Here is a 21073-nt window from a genome sequence, read left to right as displayed (position 1 = left end):
ATTAGTTGTGGACTACTGGGAGTATGATTGATGTCACTACGTATACGACATACCAGAAACCATTTTATGGGAAGGGGCTCCAACGAAAATTGTAACCCTCGAACGAGTCAACGAAGGGGTCTTTTGTGGACCTTTAAATATTGTTTAAAACTCCCTTTTAATAGAATCGTAAAGCCATACTTTGTGTGAGTTTGTGCTCAAATCTCCAACAAATCATCATTGTGGAAGGATGACGTCTACCACAGAAATATTCTTTATCAAATTTGACTAAATGTCACCAAAATCTTATTATCACAGCCCTTATAAAAATATATCCCCTGTTTTCCTTTATTGTGGGGTCATGCCATATTTTCCAACAGGTTTGGCTTTATACAAAGTACGGCCTTAACCCTAAAAGGACCCATATTAAATTTTTATGACAAATATTTGGAATATTTTGAATTGATACGATACCGTTTGAAATTTTCTAAAAGTGTGGAAGAGGGGGGAACTTGCTCCATCTATTTACGTTAGAGACAACTCCAGAGACGCAGTACGAGTCTGATCAAAAATGACTCGACTCCGTAACCTTGGTTCACACTGCAGCGTTCTAATGTCTGAGTTATACTATTCAGACATGTCTGAAAGATCTGATAATCTTGCGACTCATGTTTAAAATTTTGGGTATATCTCTCTACATCTTTCCAAGCATACTTGAGGGGAGCAACATGTCTATAAGGCAATACCGACAATGAGGTTTATGGCTAAATCAACGGCCACACTAGTTACCACATGGACTGCGGAGATGAGAACACAGCTGAATGTGCAGGTCGAGGGACACATACTTCCGACGACTAACTACCCCAAAATCCTTGGGGTTACATTCGACAGCATGTTTATGTCATCCGGCTGACCTCTTATAAAGCGATAGGTCGGTCTGTGGTTAGCTATGCGGCCCTAGCGTGCTCTGCGAATACGAGTGCAACACAATGGAAAAGTATTCAGACCTGCCAAAATGCCGCTCTCAGAATTGAAACAGGGTGTCTCCTCATGAATCCTGTGGACCATTTACATGAGGAGACAAAGGGTTATTCCTTACGTCAGCATAATAATATGCTTTGGTTGCAGAACCTGTTTGGGCGTTATCGTGTGAGTCATCCTAACAAACATCCGAGGGACCCATCCTAACCCAGGCGTGTCAGGAAAGACCAGCATGATCTATAGAGAGAGATCGAGCGATATAAGAGAGATCCTGAAGCCTATCAAGCGGGTCTGAATATCATTCATACTGATGTAGCCATGACTACCCAACTCCGTACAGAGGATTTTAGCTACCCATAAAGGTAGAAGAATTCCTAAAACTGGACATCGCAGAAGAACCGGATTAACAGTCTATTAACAACAGAACATACATTTCACTGTTACAATTACAACCAAAGTGTTTTCTTGATCGAAATGCTCTTTTTCTCTCACCCATTAACCTTGCGCAGACGACCAGTTATCTGAGAACAATACTTTCCGCAATGTCTTCGCGGCCGTTAGCAGTATTCCGGCAGATGAAAAGACAGCTCCCATTGTCATACCAACAGCGGAACCAAGCGCCTCCTTCTCGGAGTCTAGAGCTTGCGCAAAAAATTGCAGAAAGCCCAAGGAAAAAAGATGATTCCGAAGGAAACTGAATCCTCTTCACGTACAACATTAAAGAGAAGACGGTCTACTGAGGGGCCGTATCCCGAGGCCAAGAATTCGTCGATTGGTCAAGCCTTTTTGCCAGCGCCTGCGCCTGCGCCACCGGCTGTCAGCAAGACGATTGTGCGCAGGTCGGTTTCAAAAGCCCATATATGCCAAAGGCTGGAAAGGGACACAAGGAAACCACAAAATCCCAATCTTCAAGTCAAAGCGGCCGAAAAAGGCAATTCTCTCAGGCTGTCTGACCGGATAATCTACGTGTAGCGATTGTCGACAAAGCGGAGCCGGAAAGTAAAATCAGAGGAAGTCAATTGTTGCTCATCGAGGGCCGTCTGAGGGCGAAGGGCTTTTCTTGAGAACTTTATATCAAACGGGGTTATTTTGTCAAGCCCATATCGTATCCAAATGGTTAAGAATATGATTTGCTCTCTGAATAAATGTTTGCTCTTGTCATAAAGTTTAAAAATTGTGAACACATAAACTCGTGTCTAACAACTTTATCGTGATTCGGGTTATTCGGTTCCTTTCATGATTCAACGGAGTTTGTTGTACTTCAGCATTTTAGGTTCTTGTCCAACAACAACTTGTTTAATATTAGCCCACTTTTTTTGGCAAAAGGCCCATATATTGTTTTCGTCCGCCATAACAGGTGTGAGGGTCTTAGTGCATTTTGGAATTCGGGATCAACCGGTAGGCTTTGAAAATATATTTTTTGGAAATGTATTTTTATAAAATATATATTTTGGATACTTTCGAGTGTATCGTACAAGTAACTAGCACCCCTCTTTAGCTAAAATTGAATTTTCCCGTTGCGGAGGTTATGGAAGGTTCCCCTTAATTTATGCAATTGTCCAATATTTTTTTGAGAAATTTGGAAAATAATCCAACCATGTAGAATAGGTTACTTTGGGCGTATAATTGTTATTTTCGTAGTGCATACGAACTGCAGCTTACAAGAAATTCTCTACTCTATATTTAGAAGTCCTCTTTGGCTTTACTTTCCTCGTAAAATTAAAATCTCTAACCAAAAACTATGTGAACTTTATTAAAACCAAAAAAATGCATTATGTGGAAGCAAATACAAATAATAATAAAAAAATGGATAATTTATTCGAAAATTCCCAAAACCATTTCAAACTTGAAAACAGTACTCACTCTGTATCGGTAATACTGGTCAATGGTGCCAGTGGCTGCATGGGTGCTATACTTGATGTGGGCGGTGATGAACCTCTGGAGCTATGGCGAGAGCCATTCAGGGTATGTCTCCCCATCAGTCCAGGATTATTGATATCATTTACCATACCCTGTGGGCCCATATGATGCGGATGATGCCCATTGAGGATCTGTTGTGAGCCACCATGCAGCGATGGTGAATGGGAATGTTGTAGACTTAGTTTTCTGGCATTTGTTGTCAGGTGATCCTCCTCGGCGGTATAGGGAAAATGGTAACCATTCTTATCGGAATTTTCCGATAAACGGTCCGAATGATGATCTTGATGATGTAGTCTTTGTTGTTGTTGCTGCTGTTGTTGTTGTTGCTGGTGATAGTCATTGCGCAGCAGGGAATGTACCGAATGCACGGAATCGGTACCATACATGGGAGGTGGTTGATGTTTCTTCAGACTATAGTGATTCTCTCGCGACCCATAAATATCGGGAGCAATGCGATCTTTGGACATATATGGGGAGCCAAGAGTTCTCTGCTTATCGTAGATGCTATCGCTGAGATAGGCATTGTCATTGTTAAAGGTTCTCATGTGATTGACAATCTGTGTGCCACCATTGCCATTGGAGCTGCCACCCCCACCACCACCTCCGCTGCCTGTACCATTACTGTTGTTACCATTGCTGCCATTGTAATCATGCTCACTGCCATAATGGCTGGGAGGCTTGTAGTTCGTTATATTCGGTGGCATGGTATCATACTGGCCATAGTTGTCCGGCCTTCTGCCATACAGGCTTTCCCTTTCCAAGGCATCATAACTTTCCGAGGGTCGAGCATTTTGCAAATTCTCCAATATCGATGGTGTCATATTGATTTTGTTGTGATGTTGTTGTAAATATGAGGTATCAGTGAGATCAGGATTGGGCAGGGGATTGGGTGAGATGGTCATTTTCTGACCATGATGTTGTATGTGTTCATTATCAGATTCGGTATTTTGTGACCATCTACCCATGTTTGGTGGGGATTGCAGATAAGCATCCGGCAGCTGACTTGACCATCTGGGAGCATAGACAGGTTTATTGACACTCGGGAAGAGTTGAGGACTTTGTACGACATTCAGCTCTGGCGGGGTGGTGGCCTGGACATGCTCCGTGATATTGGGTAGATAGGAAGGAGTTATGCTTACGGCAGTACTGCGATGGGTGCTGGTGGCTGTGCCGGTGGTGGAAGAACGATTGGTTCTGGACTCATCATCATCACTAGAATGGCTAGAGGCCAACTCCAACGAACGACCATCAGTCTCAGAGCCGGAGTCGGAATCTTTGCGATGATGTCGCCGGGACTTGCCCTCCCTCTGGCCACTGGTGGTGGATGAGTCAAAACCCCGCAAGAAACTGGGAGCATCTGAATTGGAGTTGTAATTCGAGGTGGAGGTTGAGGTTTGCCTCAACTGGCCATCGCTGTGAAGGGGGAAGAGAAGGAACAGATTAAATGTGTAAAAAAATGTTAGCAAATTTTCTTCTTCTTCTTACCTGTATGGACTGGAACTGGTCTTGGCGGTACTGCGCGATGTGGTACTGGAAACACTTATACCCACGTTTCGGCGCTGTGTATCATAACCATTGGCGTTGAGAAAGTTATTGGGCCTCGCATTGGTCCCATTGACATTGTGAGAACTGTTACTGACCACCATCGAAGAATCCAGCAGAGGTACCTTACGTCCCATACATCTCAGGAAGGTCCTTTGTAGATTTTCTCTTACTCTCTTGTTGATAATGCAGTAGCCGACGAGACAAAAAACTGCATGCAATACCACCACACCGGATAGTAACATACTTAGCAGTTGAGAACTTTCGGAGGCTGCCAGTACGGCCAGCACCCACATAACACCCATCAGGGGTAGAGATACCACCGAAAGCCATAAAAGGGTACGTAAATTGCCAAAACCCAACACATGATCTTTCAGGGTAAATGCCGCTTTTACGGATACGAAGAGTATGAGTAAATTAACCACAGACATTCCAGCAATTGGACCAACAAGCCACCAGACAACAGGTTCGTAGACAGATAACCAGCAGCTGCAAAGGGGGAGAAAATATGGAAAAAGATTGGGGTGAGAAAATTGTAAAACTAGATTAGTACGGATTTAAGAGTGTTAGAGCCATTAAGCTGAGCTAAACTCCAACTTTGGACAAAATCGGATAATCTCTTCCACAGTTATCGTCACCACAAGCCAGAAATATGGCCATGCTATTCACGATGTTGGGACCATCACCAAAATTCAATTTTCAATAATTTCGGGGAAAATCCAGCAAAGTATAAATGTGGAGTAAAAAAGATATACGTGTATCGGTGATTCAAAGTTTAGATCGAAATGTAAGCAAACAGAGGAAACATGATCTCCCCTTTTTCTCATTCTTGGACATTTTCAGATTAAAATTCCTCGGAGTCCGTGCATTTCAGCTATACAATGTCTTCGGCAATATTGCAGATGAAAATAAGGCGAATATATTGGTCGAAAATTTTAACCCTCAAGCGTGTCAAAGATGAGGACTTTTTGGTTCTTTTTTTAAAGTATGGTTATAAACTTCCTTTAAACGGGATTGTAGCAAGTCAAAATATAACACAAAAAATATTTGTCATAAAATTCTACTCTAGGTCCTAGAAGACGTTAAGATTCTAAATCTTATCTAAATTGGATTTCATATATCGTGGTATGGTAGCGCAGCCCGACGTCAAGATAGTGGACGAAAGAAAACAGAAACATCACCAGAAATTGTTCGAAAAGAAAAGAAGCGACTTGATCGAAACCCGCATCACTGTGGCCGAAAAATGGCTCGTGATCTAAATTGATCGCAATATTCCATTTGGCAAATATTGAAAAATGAGCTCGGGGTAAATCCCTTGAAATTCCAAAAAATGCAAGAACTGCAGCAGAAAGAAAATAGACTTAAAAAAGCTAAAGAGTTGCTTCGCTAGACCGAAAGTGGTGAACTGCCGAATTTGGTTTTCTCCGATGAGAAAACATTCGTTGTCCTGCAGTTTGTTAACAAACAAACTGATCGTGTTTACTTGCCGCAGAAATGTGCAGCTGAAAATGTGCACCTTCGGTTGGCCACTAGAACTCAAGCGCCGGATAGTGGCCGCCATAACAGCCGATGGTCTCTCTCCGCTCGTATTAATCGACCGTGGCATCAGAACAAATGCCGAATATTATGGCGAAAATATTCTGGAGGGTGTATTCAAGCCTTGGGCACGCAAATATTTTGGGCGCAGACAACAGTACCATCACTCACACTCAGCACGCGCCACCCAAGAATGGTTACAAAATGAGGTTCCTCGCTTCATTTCCAGCTCACAATGGCCACCAAAATCTCCGGATACGAATCTGTTGGACTATTGTGTCTGGAGTATTTTGGAAAGCAAGGTTGCGATTAAAAAATATAAAAGTGTCGCTTCGCCGGGCCAAAATACCGCATAGCAACATTCGGGTAGCTTGCGACGGTTTCATTGGCCGTTTGAAGGCCATAATTCGTGCCAAAGGTGACCAATTCGAACAAATCTTAATTTATTTTAAAATTTGCTTGCTTTTTTAAATTTAACCAGTGAAGAAAGTCCTAAAGTCGGCCGGGGCCGATTTTATGATACCCTACACCACTTTGCTAATTTAGTTGAGCTCCACATAACAATTAAAAGTTTTTATGGGCTGTGGGTAACAAATACAACAAATCGGATGAAAAATAGATATGGGAGCTATAGCTATATCTGAACCGATCTGAGCCAAATTTGCCCATCCCATTTGGGCAAATATTAGATATTTGGTGCACAATAAAAGGTAAATCGGACGAAGATATATATGGGAGCTATATCTAAATCTGAACCGATCTCGATAAAATTTAGCAAAGGTATTTCTGAGCTGTATTTGATATATTTCCCTGAATATCGTTGTTACGGAGTGCATTTTAAGGCTGCGCAGTACAAAAATAACAAATCGGATTAACAATATATATGGGAGCTATAGCTATATCTGAACCGATCTTCACCAAATTTGGCATACTACCTTCTAGGCTCAATTCGGTCGTATGTGCCAAATTCTATCCCATTTGGAGAAATATAAGACTCGGACGAAGTTATATATGGGAGCTATATCCAAATCTGAACCGATCTCGATAATAGGGTTCGTCTTTGGGTCAAACAAATGATTTGTGCAAAATTTCATCTCAATCGGATAATAAATGCGACCTGCATTTTGTTCACAAGAATACATGAACAGACGGACGGACGGACTGACATGCATAAATCAACTCAGAAAGTGATTGTATGCATATCCTCAAAACTAACTATGGGTGTACCTCGCTTCCTTCTCCATGTTACAAACAAATGCACAAAGACATAATACCCTGACCACCTTTAGGTGTAGGGTATAAAAAAAAATTAAATTATGGAGTTTGACTTTGTTGCAGTTTTTTTATCTCAGCCTGTTTTTTGTTTTCAATATTGTCGAAGACACTAATATCTAAAATGCACTAATTTCGAGGAATCTTAATTTAAAAGTGTGGACTAGGGAGGTACTTCCCTTTTTCGATTTAAACTTTAAAAACGTCGATAGACGTATCTTCTTCTTTGTTAGCTCTACTTTTATAATCTGCTGGATTTTCCTCTAATATTTTTATTGCTTCCGCAATATACTATAACCCTTATTATCTCTAAAGAAAATAAGTTCGACCATTGGCTACAGCCTGCTATGTTCTTAATGTTTTTCAAAACCTGAGCGAGTAATGTGTATCTTGACCACCTTATCTGCCTTGCATAAACAAATAAGTCTCTTATTGAAATAAAACCAACTGGTCGTATACTTATTATCCGTATCCGTATACGCACCAGGGTACCATTTACAAAATCGACTTTAAAGCCTGCAAATCTCAATACATTTCCTTTTCCTTTTGTGTTGCCCAAATTGGTAGGATGTTCTTCAACCTAAAATTGCCCATCATTAACTAGTTTCGAATCGATTGATTCTGTTACACGCTCATGTACAATGCAAATGTTTTTTGCATTGCACTGCATTCTAATCCAGATCAAGTTCTACTTTTAGGCCTGCAAATGAATGAATTTTCTTACATGTTTTCCACAGCACATCACACACATTCTCAAAAAAAAAAAGAAAATCGCAAAGAAATACTCCCAAATCAATCAACAATTTTTTCTAGTGTGTGTATGTGTGTGTTTGTGTGTTGGCTTTGCTTCTTCGTATTGGTAATTCCGGTTAATACTTACAACAGACTATTTCCATATTCGTGAGCACGCACACCCACCGACAGACCCACAACAATGGCGGGCGCACCATAACCCATGGCAAAGTAGAAACCCATCGGACCATGATTAATATCACGCATCTCCGTTAGCATCCGATACAAGTGCACACAGTCCACCGTCGTCCAGGCGAAGGCGGCCAACCAGAAATAATGCAAACAAATCGCAATCAGTTTGCAGGGGAATTCGTTTTCGAGCAAATTACGACGTGATTGCATGCCGACAAAGAACAGCAATTCGGCAAAGAAGACGCACAGGACAATGTTCTGATGAATGGTATTCGAGTTGGTCTGTTGGCCACGCAACAGAGCGAGTGCAATCAGAACGCTCAGGAGGACGGGCAGCGAGACGAGGAATGCTGAATATGAAGTGATTTGAACGAGCAGCGAGGGTTCGGGTATGTCCTCGGGATCGATGACATCAACAATGACGGCATAATTGGAGATGTGCGTACAGGTGCAATTGACAATGATGGGTGGTGGTTGGAGTGCTGCGGCAGCACCATCACCCCGATTTGCATTGCTGGGAACCTGCAGCAGGTGAATGTTGTCATAATCGGGTATATCAGTTTGACAGCCTAATCGTGTCCACTGATTCGTAAAGGAGTTCCAGCGTACACACTGAGGATTGGAACGGGGTCCAAAACGTCCTGGCTCAATGTCCAGCCACATTTGCAGTTTGATGGGCTGTGAGAGATGTGGCGAACCCAGCGAGCGATAGGAAATGTGTTGAGACTTTTGTGACTGCTCACTGGGATAGATGACCTCAACCTGGCGTTTGACCAAACGACGATTGCGATAGAATGCTTCATTTTCTCCTTTGCCGGGATTCAAGTCCTCATGTTCCTGGGAATGTTCATGTTGCTCCTGGGATTGATCATAGTGGCCCATATCTTCGGGGGAGTTGATGACCTCTTCTCCCGAATTGCCATGGAATTCAATGTTGTCATCGAAGCGTACATTCAGATGAGGCTCTTCGGGATCTTCTATTTCCATGGCCTCGTTACTGTCATGCTCCCTCGAAGAGGAGGCGCCCGAGGACGACGACGATGCTGGTGGAATCTCATGAGCTGTTATGCGTATATTTTCAATCATGTGCTCCTCACTGGCCGAATTCGAGCTGGCCTGACTCCCACTGCCGCCATGTTTCTTGGGCACATCAAAGACCTCAATGAATTCCTGTTCACTGGATCCAGTGGCCGAATAGGTTTTCTGTGATGAGATTTTACGATAAGGGATTTCTATGCGTTTCTCCTCGGCCTCGGTAGAGGGCACCAATATGGCCAGCGACAAGATGGGTGAGGCCACCTCAATGTCAACACCCCAGCGTCGGGTGATGGTTTCATCGAACATATCCGGCAGCAATTGACCCACATCCTTGTACTGGGCATAGGATATTATGGCCTTGTAGTCATTTGTGCCATAGGTCACCTCATTGCTGTCGGGTGGGGTAATGCCCAACATATCCAACGGTACCAGAACCTTTGTGTATTTATCAAATTTACTTTTATCCTGAATGTAGTTGTTGTATTTGGGGAAGGTAATAACCGGTTTTTGTTTGGCTGAATGTTGCAGGAATCCACTGGTGTCGGGCAAAATAATACTCTCCGTGGTAAAGGCATTCGGCTTGAAATATTTCGTTTTATGATATTCGCTCAGCTGTTCGGGTTCATAACCGAACAACGACTCGGCCGTTACAATATCCAACCCGAAAGCCATGTTGGGCTGTACAATTTCAAAGGGATTCGTGTAGGTATCATGTTGGGATCTAGCCAATATGACCATATATTTGTTGAAGGCATCCAGCAGGTCATCGGGGCCACGTTGTATTAGTTCTGAGGCCCTCTTCCATTCGGCCGTGTATTTACGATCCAAAATAACACTGGCTGCCTCCACGAGATTTTTGATGAAATATTTATCCTGGGAGTGGGTTAAATTCAAACCATTCTGCATGAGTTCATAATTTATGAGTTCCTGCAGCAAACCCTCTGTGACCAAGAGATCGGCTCCATACAGACGATCATGAGAGAATTTCATTTCATCCGAAAGATATTCCATTTCCAGTTCATGTGACCAGACATTGTTGTTTTCATTCAGCAGGAAAGAAGATTCCATTTTGTAACGTCGATGGTCTTTGGTCATCGGTTTCTTGTGAACCTTGGAACTACGATCCACTGTGGTACAGGCCTTCTGTAGATTTTCCGCCGTCTTTATGGCCACAAAGGAATTCAATTCCAGTTCCAATTTTTCCAACTGGGAAAGTTGTTTGCGTAGCTCCACAAATGGCTCGGAGGTACAATTGAACATGTCGGGAATATTCCATCCACCCGACAAACTGTCACATGTCCGCTGACCCTTACCCTTGGAGGGGGTGGGACAGTTCTCCACTGTTGTACTGCCCAAGGGGGTTCTAGGCCACCATACTCCGGCTGCAAAAGATCTGGGACAGGCATCGTAGACCACTTCACAACCATTTAGGGTGACCTCGGCATAGGGATTAGAGCAGGAATCACAGCGACGACCAATTACCCCCTCCCGGCATTCACACTGACCCGTCAGCGGATTACAGGCACTGTTAAACGATCCAATGGAGTAGCAGTCACAGGGTATACAGGCGGTCTCATTTATTGGCTGATAATGATTTGTCTTGCAATGGCACTGGCCGGTGGTCTTGTGGCAATCGGGATGATAGCCCTGCTTGACATTACATTTACAGGGGCCGCACACCTTTTCACCCCACCATCCTCCTGGACAGGGTTGCTGAACCGTTTTCTCACAATATTCTCCATGTTGATAGGTGGTATTGCATTCACAATGATAGCCCTTGGGCTCTGAGATATTGGCACGACACACTCCTGCCATACAGGGTTTCACCGTACATATTGGTAGACAATCGGGCCCCACATAACCTGGCAAACATTCACACTCCGCATGATCCCAGGAAGTGGTGCAGCTCGAATGCGGGGGACATGTCACCGGGCACTCGGCCTTGGACAGGCAACCATCTTCAACATTTTCACGAATTGTGGGCCTGGACAACACCGCTTGGGAGGCTCCAATGCGTACCTCTTGTATGCAACCCTCATAGGAGAGTAAATCATCCACATGGCCAATGGAGCTATCCGGACTGCCGATGACAATTTTGCCCACATACAGGCCTTGGATTTTTTGTGATATGGGCACCGCTCCTGTGCGCTGACCAAAATCTACTGAAAACAATATTTCCGAACCCATCCATTTTATCTCCACCCGATGCCATTCGCCATCGGCCAAAAAGGCTCCAGCCAAAAACATGGGTTCGCCATCGAAGATATAATATAAAATGCCATCCTTGAGACATACCACTGCCGAGCTGTTTTGTCCGATTTGTATTTGTATCAGGAAGGCATTGCGTTGACGGGTTCTTATGGCCAGCGATGTGACCCAAGGCATTTGTATAGGCCTGAGCAGGGGATTGAAGCTTAGGCTACCATCTCCGGAGAAACGCCAGGGGGCGGGTATGGTTTCCTGGCAATTATTGCCGGCATAACCTTCAGGACATTCACATGTGTAGGTATTCCAGCCCTCGTGACAGGCACCACCATTGAAACAGGGTTCCGAAGAGCACAGTGGGTTACGTTGAGGACATCCTGAAATCGTGCCATTATCTGCCACATAGGAATTCAAATCGATGTAACGTTCATCAATTCTCAAATCGGAAATACAACCCACATAATCTTGATTTTCAATGGGGAAATGGGCCGGAATGCGTGGCAGACCACCAATCTGCAGGGGTCCGGTTAGATCCAAAAAACGATGACAGGTCTCGGTTAGCAGGGAACAGCGTTTATCCAATTTCAATGTGGTTTGATTGGCACAGTTCCACTTGTCGCCATAATTGCCCGCCAAGGCCACGGCTGTATCACAGGAGTCCACAATCAGGGTCACTGTGCGATTCAAATAATTTACCTCCACATCATGCCATTGGCCATCAGATACTTTGCTCTGCTGGAAAACAGCCACCTTTTCACTGCGATCGCCCAGCGAGAAAGTGAAGGTGACATGACCCTGCACTACTTCCAAGGCCACAAAATCATGCAGCTCATTGTAGCGCCCATTGTAGAGCAGCAGACCATTCTCATGGACAGTGGCAAAACGTAACTTGATATTGAAACGATGACGCTGCTTCATGCTCTCAAAGGTGAGGAAAGAGTTGCGTGAGAACGAACGGGAACGCAGCTCACATGTTGCCGTATAGGGCGGCGGTTGGCTGGTCATATAGTTGTTCATGCAGGACAAACCACCCTCACAGATGTCCGACATGCAAGGCTTCAGTTTTTTAATATCAGTTTCACAATTCACTCCCGTGTGGCTGGGCGGACAGACACAGGTGTAGCCACCCTCTCGACGCATACAGGAGCCACCGTTTTGACAGGGATCCGAATAGCAAAGATCCACTTCTGTATCGCAGAGATAATGTTCCTTGCTCCCCGTAAAACCCTCGGGACAGGAACAGGCAAAAGTATTCACCGGGTAAATGGGACGAAATAGCACCGTATCACTGTGTATAAAATCAGAGGCATTGCCGAATTTCAAAACCGTCAAACATTCCTCGAAATTCAGGCATGGCTCCCGGACACACAGATTATCATCGAAGGGTAAGACCTCTACGGTGGCCAGTCTAGCCAATATGGCCCTATTCAGATAAACTCTCTCCTGGAGATATTGTGGCGTATAGAACTCCTCATGCGACACATCCGGACGTTTGGCCGAAAAGCTCACATTCAAAATTCTCGATGTGACATCGGTGTCATCCTGTATGGAAAATATGAAAATGTTCTCCTTGGGACAGGGGATTATGGCGGCCAGACCATCCAAAAAGAAGTTCAGCAGTGGCGAGAGAAAGGCCTCCTCCGTCATTTCATTGAGGCGAACTGTTACCGAATTGAAGAGCATATCCTCGGTAATGAGACGCACTGCCAATTGCATTATGGCCTTGGCCTCGTTAATGCCATCCGTCACCGACACCTCCATGGTGGCGAATTTCGGTACATTCGTGTTCAGCTGGGGACTCAGACTTAGGCCGCCTGTTGTCTGATTTAATCTTATCAAGTTGGCATTGTTTCCGGATAGTATGCGATAGGTTAGCTTGTCACTGACATCGGCATCGAAAGCTGGTATCCGACCAATATCTCCACTTGGAAAATGGTCACGGAAGTTGTTGAAAATCACCTGAAAGTCTCTCAAAACGGGGGCATTGTCATTGACGTCGGTCACCAATATCTCAACATGGGCATCATTTCTTAGGGGTGGCGAGGCGGCCCTTATGACCAATTCAAAACGTTTACGATTCGATTCATAATCCAACTCTGTCATGGTCAGCAATTGGGCCCTTTCCGAACCCGGCCGTGTTACCAGGGAAAAGGAATTCGAATCATCCCCGCCAATTATGCTGTAATGGACCACGGCATTTATACCTTCATCGGGATCATGGGCATGTATCTCCCCAACCACCGAGCCAACAGGAGAATTTTCCGGGACATAGAGGGTTATTTTATCCGAAGGGAAGGTGGGTGGTGAATCATTAACATCTTCTAAACGTATTTGGACCTCCACCGTACTCGACATGGGCGGTGATCCCTTATCCACAGCAATGGCTGTCAAATGGTATATGGCCACACTTTCCCGATCCAGGTTTTTGTTGGTACGTATGGTACCCGAAGTGGGATCCACCACAAATGAACCATCTTCCACATCACGATCACTGAGCAAATATTTTATGCGTCCATTTAGGCCAATATCTGGATCAGTGGCTGCAATTTGCAACACTGATGTACCCACCAGGGCATCTTCGAGAATGGAAGCCTGATAAAGGGGATTCTTAAAATGTGGCGGATTGTCATTGACGTCGGTGACACTGATCTCCACATCTGTGGTGTCACTCAACGAGGGATTGCCACCATCCTTGGCTGTTACGGTCAATAAATAACCACTGGTTGTCTCTCTGTCCAGCAAGGCGCTGGTCACAATGGCTCCGGTTTGGGGATTAATTGAAAATGGATCTGGACTACCCAGTCCGTTGATGCTTTCCTCATTCAATGAGTATGTTATCTGGGCATTTATACCAACATCACTGTCAGTGGCCGATACCACCAGTACCGTGGTGCCAATTGGAGCATCCTCAAACACCGACGCACTATAGGGAGCATTCTCAAAGATCGGAGCAAAATTATTGGCATCTGTAATGTTTATGTTCACTGTGGCGGTGTCGGCCCTTCCTCCCGAATCCGTGGCTGTTATGGTCAGTAAAAATCGCTTCTCCTGTTTATAATCCAGCGACTGGGCTATGGTAATCAAACCGCGACCATTTTGTGAGGTTATGGCAAAACGTCCTCGGGTATTACCCGATGTAATCTCATAATGTAAACGGCTATCCTCATCAGGATCTGTGGCAGTCACAGTACAAACTGGCGTCCCCGGTGGTTGATCCTCTCCCACATTGGCTTCATAATATTTTGGGTTAAATACCGGGTCATTATCGTTGACGTCTTGTACCGTTATCACCACGGTGGAACTGGCTGATTTGGGTGGCACACCACCATCTTTGGCAATAACTTGAAATGCATAACGATTCTGTTCCTCACGATCCAATTGCTTAATGGTATGCACCCAACCCGACCTTGGATCCACAGCCAATGGGAAATTATCATCTCGTTCCGAAATGCTATAAGTTATTTCAGCATTAGCACCCTCATCGCTGTCGTATGCCTGAACCCGGATAATATTATAACCCACGGGAACATTTTCCAATACCGATTCTTGAAACTGGGATGTATAGAAACGCGGTGCATTATCATTCGTATCGATGACATTAACCAACAGCTGTGTCGTATTACTTCTTGACGGACTGCCGCCATCTTGAGCTCGAATTACCAAACGGTACGACCGTACACTTTCATAATCGAGGGGCTTTACCAGACTCACATCGCCACTCATTGAATCAATCGAAAATTGTGATTGGGTATTACCACCAATTATGGCATAACGTATCGCTGCATTATTCCCCTGATCAGCATCGGTGGCCCGGATATGAGCCACCACATTATCGTCGCCCCACTGATCTTCCGGCACTTGGACTGTATAGGTGCGTTCACTAAATTGCGGATAATTATCATTGTCATCCAGGATTTTTACTAAAACACTGGCTGTGGCTGTTTTACGTTCACTCTGAGCCGAAGCCATATCCGATGCGGTCACTATAATGTTGTAACTATCCGAAGTCTCCCGATCCAAGGAGGTGCGTGTTGCAATAACACCAGTACGGGCATCTATGCGAAAGATGGGAATCTCTTGATCTTGTAGCGTTCCAGTGCCATCTGAAATAAAATATATGGATAAGGATTTAAAAAAAACAATGTTTGAAAATAGCGTAGTAAAGAGGTGTTAAGAAGAAGAGGTGGATGTGTAAAGTGGATCCGGTGTGCGCCTATTCACTGGATACAAAATTGGACCTAAATTGGTTGCATTTTCTAACTGATGTGTACATTCTTGTATTGTCATATATCATACAGGGTGAGATAAAAAACTGCAACAGAGTCAAACGTCGTAATTTTTAATTTTCTTTTAATTTTTTTTTTTTTTTGAATGAAAGTAAAAATGTCGGAAATAGCTAGATAGATTTGTTCGAATTAGTCACCTTTTGGCACGAATTATGACCTTCAAACCGTCACGCACTGCCCGAATGTTGCTCTGCAATATTTTGGCCCATTCCCGGCGATCACCTTGATTGAGGTGATCGACACTTTGGTATTTTTTAGTGTCAACCTTGCTTTCCAAAATACTCCAGACGCAATAGTCCAACGGATTGGTACCCGGAGATTTTGGTGGCCGTTTTGCGCTGAAAATGAAGCGAGGAACCTCATTTTGTAACCCTTCTTGGGTGGCGCGTGCTGAGTGCGATGGTGCTGAGTACTTTTGGAATGTCCAAGGTTTTTGCGATAATATTCGGCATTTATTCTGATGCCACGGTCGATTACTACGAGCGGAGAGCGACCATCACCATGGCCGGCGCTTGAGTTCTGGTGGCCAACCGAAGGTGCACATTTTCAGCTGACCTCTTTGGCATGAAAAACGGGATCATTTTGTTTGTTTACAAACTGCTGGACAACGAATGTTTTCTCATCGAAAAACAACAAAATTCGGCAGTTCACCACTTTCGGGCAAGCAAAGCAACATTAGCTCTTTTGAGTCTATTTTCTTTCCGTTTCGGTTTAAGTTCTTGCACTTTTTGGAATTTCATTGTTAAAACCCTTGAGCTCATTTTTCAATATTTGCCGAATGGAATATTGCGATTTGTTCAGCTCACGAGCCATTTTTCGGCCACGGCGACGCGGGTTTCGATCAAGTCGCTTCTTTACATTTCGAACCATTTTTGCTGATGTTGCTGTTTTCTTCCTTTCACTTTCTAGACGCCAGGCTACGCTATCACGGTAACGAGTAATGGTACGAGACACAAAAGATTTATTCACATTTAAATGCTGGAGTGCTCTAACGATAGCCACTTGTGGTTTTCAAGCAAATTTTATAAAGAAAGCACACTATTACGCTTGAATTCTATCACGAATAATTTTTTTTCTGTAAAATTCTCACCAAAATGCTTTTGTACGCTTGTAAACAATATTGTGAGCAGTCACTGGAATAATTTTAACAGCTATCGGATTAGAAATGACAGCAGTTTGAAGGTGGTTGCAGTGTTTTCATCTCACCCTGTATGTCACAGTCAGGAGCATATAAATTAAATAAAAGTAATATATTTCTTGTTTTTTTATGGTTTGATTTACTTCGGGAACTGTTTGCTTTACTTCGGGAACTGACTGAGAATTTATACCCAGACCATAGAATAATGAATATATAGACGAAGGAATGCTCTCACCGCTTATCTTCGAAAAATTCAGATTAGCAGATGTCGTCTGTACCGTTTCAGGGGTATAAGTGCAAATATTGGAGGCAATCAATTCTAAGTTTTTGTGAGTAGGCCTGTGATAAGGTTGTGTTTTTGAAATTCTTACTAAAAGGGTACGAAAAATACTAAAAATTCAATATTTGTATTGAACAAGCGGAATGAGTTAGAATTCTAATATTTGGAATACGAGTCATTGATGGAGTGAAGGAAAACTGTAAATTTTGTCAATGCATACGTTGCAATAAGAATTTTGATAACACCTGAATTTGAATATTTTCTGAACCAGTTTTATACCTTATAACACTATGTGTTTGGGGGTATTATAAGTTTGATTAGGCCAACAATTATGTAACACCTCGAAATATTGGTTTCCCACATAGGGAAGTATATATGGATCTTCCTATCTCGCCGAGATGAGTCGATCTAGCTATGTATGTCCGTCTGTCCATGTTAATTTGTAATCTGTAATACTGGTCGCAATTATGAACCGATCCTCACGAAATTGAAAATGGAGGTGAGGTTATGGTCAGAATAGAACCCTATTGTTTTTGGAGATGATCGCACGATATTTAGGGGTTGAAATGGACCAAATGGACAGAAAAATTTCCTGATTTTGCAGTTTGTCTATAGGCCACAATTATGAACCAATTGACTCGAAAATTTACATGGAGCTAGAGTTTAGGAGTGGACAGAAACCTACCAAAATAGACCCTCTTATATAAGAAAATAGGAAAATGTCCACTAAACCACGTATATTTTCAATCTCAGTCAAATCACGATTACAGAGATGCTAATAGCCAAGAAATCAGATATAAAGCAAAATAGGTACAATATATATGTAAAAGAATATATCTTATTTATTCTGCTTATGAGTCAGGAACTGCTGGGCCGATTTTCACAATTCCCATCAATTCGGAATGGTCTCTTGCCAGAAAACGATAAAATTTAAGAAAATCGCGAAAAAATATACCAGTAAAAAAGAGAATATCTTTTGTTCCCTTTTTTCAATTTTTATCATATTTTTGTATCGCATGCGATTTTTTAAATTTGACCTACAATTTTGAATTGTAATTGAAATTCTTCATCTTCTTGGGAAATCATATACCAGTGCAAACGCCCATTAATGAGAATTTCCACTGAAATCATCTCCATTTGCTCGATGAACATTATGTGAATTTTGCTATTATGTGAATGGATAGAGAAAAAAATTTGATATTTGGTATGAAAATCAAGATTGGAAAATATGTTAGATATATGAAGGTCCTTTTGGAAATGTGCGCTGAGTGTGTAAACTGTACTAAATTTGCTACAGATTTGTTTAGGGTAAGCGGTTGAAGCTGGAATTTAGAAATGTTTAATTGAGGTCTCTTTTGATGGTTGGTTTGCGATGAAGTAGTGTTTTTGAAAATCGGTACTACAAGTGTACGAAAAGCACTAAATAGTACTATATTTAATACACTTTGGTATCGGGTGAAGAGATAGTGGTTGAAATCTGAAATTTGGAATTAAGGTCTTTGTTTATCTATAGCCTGGACATATGGAGGTAGTTTCAGAGATATGTACTGTAATTTTACGAAAAGTACTAAGTGGTATTAAATTGGATAGAGCTGGAATTCTGAAATTTGAAATTGAGGTCAATGTTGGTATCTGGTTTTGGATATGTGTACGATAATTTTATTAAATTTATTTATAAAGCGAAAGATTGTTAAAATTGCATTAATAGTTGATTCTTCCAGTTTCCGGAACAGGGAAAGTGTTAAAAAGTGTAAAATATTAGCTGTGAATGTGAGATTTTTTAAAAAAAGTAAAAGAAAAATGGGTCATCTCACCTGTTATACTCTCAATGCCATAATCAATTTCGGCATTTTTGCCAATATCCTGATCCGTAGCTCTCAAGGTTATGACAGTGGATCCCACGGTGGCTCCCTCACGTATCGACGCTTCAAATTGTTCCGCCTCAAAGGTGGGACTATGATCATTGCAATCTAGAACATTAACCTGTAACGTTGTCGTGCCAGACCTGGGTGGAAAACTATCATCGGTGGCGACAACCCGGAAATAATGAACATCCATTAATTCACGATCCAAACTGGCCGATGTGGTGACAACACCAGTTCTTGAGTCCACTTTAAACAAAGATTGAGAACGCGAATCGAGAAGGGAAACCATTGAATAGACTACGGGAGAATCTTCGGGATCACGGGCTCGCACTGTGGTCACACTAGACCCCGCTGGCTGTTCTTCCAGCACCGAGGCCACATATAAGGCCTGCTCGAAGTAGGGCGATTGATTGCGCAGCTCTCGCCTTACACGTTTTGCAATGTCGGTGTCATTGAATTCCTGATAGTGGTAGACGATTTTCAGACGATGATCTGAGTCCACGATGTCACTGCGATCACAGCGTATGTTGAAGGTTATACTAACCTTCCACATCGATTCATGAATGCAAACATCACGACTGGCCACCAAATCGCGATTTTGATGTTCGATCACAAAACGTTCATCGTTCACATCGAGGAAGTTGACCTTGCAATGCTGGCATATGGAACGTGGCAGAAAGGCATTCAGATTGTTGATGAACTGGGATTTTCGCAGGCAGATTTGGTTCCATTTATCTGTGGTGTGTATGGCATAGGAGGCATAGGTTTCAGATATCCATTGTTTGGCCTCCGAAATGCGGCGATGTAAATTTCCATAGGACAGAGAAGAGGAGAAAGATGGTGAGGATGTTTCCAGGGAGAGCATGGATCTACGTTTGCGACTCAAAATCCGGTGGCGCATTTCATTGTCAAAGGAGTTGCCAAAAATGAGATCACCATCCCGAAATTCATTGAGGGAATGGTTGTGGCTGTACGGTTGGAGTGTTAGCGAATTGCTGTGCCTGTTTGTGTCCCGAAACTCGCCATAACTGCGCTCATATTCTTCCAAAGGGTCGAGCTCTTCAATAAATCTTCGACGTCTACGTTTCGAATAGCCTGTATCCTCCTCCTCATAGTGCCGGCCATGAATTTCCTCCTCCACCCTACGATCTTCGTTGCACGTGTGGCCCGACACAAATATCCGTATGGGCAAACTGTAATAGTCGATGCTACGCAAACGATTCGATGTCGAGTCCACATAGAAGGTGAACAGATTCGGATAATAGATTCCATCACATTTCAGGGATTTCTTCAGCTGTATCTGGCCATCCTTGTGATTGACCGAGACTAGATGATGTACGAAATGGGCCGATTTGTGGGCATTAATTTTGTAATGGCGCTCCGAGCCCAATTTGTACACCGACGCATTGAATATCACCGTTCCAGGTGCAGCATCTTCATGGACAATTATCAGATACGCACTGGAGATTTGTACTGTAAGGCAGATGATGGCTAAGAGTATTAAGAGTGGGTGGCGGCGGATGGATCTGATGGGTGTGAGTGGCATTATGGCATTAAAGTGTGGCCGCCTCTTCCCCACTCTTGCTGGTTGCTCCTGTTGATGGTTGTGTTGCCATCTTGTTGTTGTTGTTTTTGTTGCTGTTGTTGATGTGAAAGTGGTTGTATCTTGGTGGCTACAACTCACAAAGTCTGGCACTCTCTTTAATGTGGCTGAAATTGTTTCAGTTGCATTTGCTTTGCTTGATGTTGCTGTTCTTGTTGTTGTTGTTGTGGGTAATGATGAATGAGAAATAGTTTCGGAGATGGAATGTGTTTGTGTTACAGTTTTAGTTGCTAATAACGATGTTGGTGCTGATGATGTTGTTGCTGTCGAGGACTTTGTTGATGGCAGCCACTCTTCCGGATGTTGTTGAAAACACATTTTGCGTTTATTGGAGCCACTCTGAGTTCTTTTTGCGTAAGTATGTGTGTGTGTGTGGTTACAACTGTGGTCTTATCAAAGTGATAAGTAAAAGTGTTCACACACACAGTGAGTGAGTGAGTGAGTGTGTGTGTATCTGTGTAAATGCAAGTGGCTAGCTAAGTGTTGTATAATTTCTCCCTTCTT

The 21073-nt window shown here is 43.1% G+C and overlaps 1 protein-coding gene across 1 annotated transcript; it reads right to left on the bottom strand.

Annotated features, from left to right (window-relative positions):
* Positions 1 to 2819: 2819 nt before the first annotated feature.
* LOC131801621 (protocadherin-like wing polarity protein stan) lies at positions 2820 to 20816 on the bottom strand. The gene is made up of 4 exons (XM_059120459.1): positions 18916 to 20816; positions 8111 to 15500; positions 4366 to 4911; positions 2820 to 4293 (listed from the first exon to the last, which is right to left on the bottom strand). The coding sequence occupies exons 1-4, from the start codon at positions 20510 to 20512 to the stop codon at positions 2820 to 2822; spliced, it is 11007 nt and encodes a 3668-aa protein (XP_058976442.1). The 5' UTR covers positions 20513 to 20816.
* Positions 20817 to 21073: the final 257 nt, after the last annotated feature.

This window comes from Musca domestica, unplaced genomic scaffold, assembly GCF_030504385.1.
Source record: "Musca domestica strain aabys unplaced genomic scaffold, Musca_domestica.polishedcontigs.V.1.1 17, whole genome shotgun sequence".
Lineage (NCBI taxonomy): Eukaryota > Metazoa > Arthropoda > Insecta > Diptera > Muscidae > Musca > Musca domestica.
This window is presented reverse-complemented; position numbering and strand designations above follow the sequence as displayed.

Bases quoted from the DNA above. Each gene is read 5' to 3' on its own strand.
- LOC131801621 (XM_059120459.1), bottom strand. From the start codon at position 20,512: ATGCCACTCACACCCATCAGATCCATCCGCCGCCACCCACTCTTAATA. The intron at 15,501-18,915 runs GTGAGATGACCC...ATTTTATTTCAG, and splicing joins TGGCATTGAGAGTATAACAG to ATGGCACTGGAACGCTACAA. The intron at 4,912-8,110 runs GTAAGTATTAAC...CCCCCTTTGCAG, and splicing joins GAATATGGAAATAGTCTGTT to CTGCTGGTTATCTGTCTACG.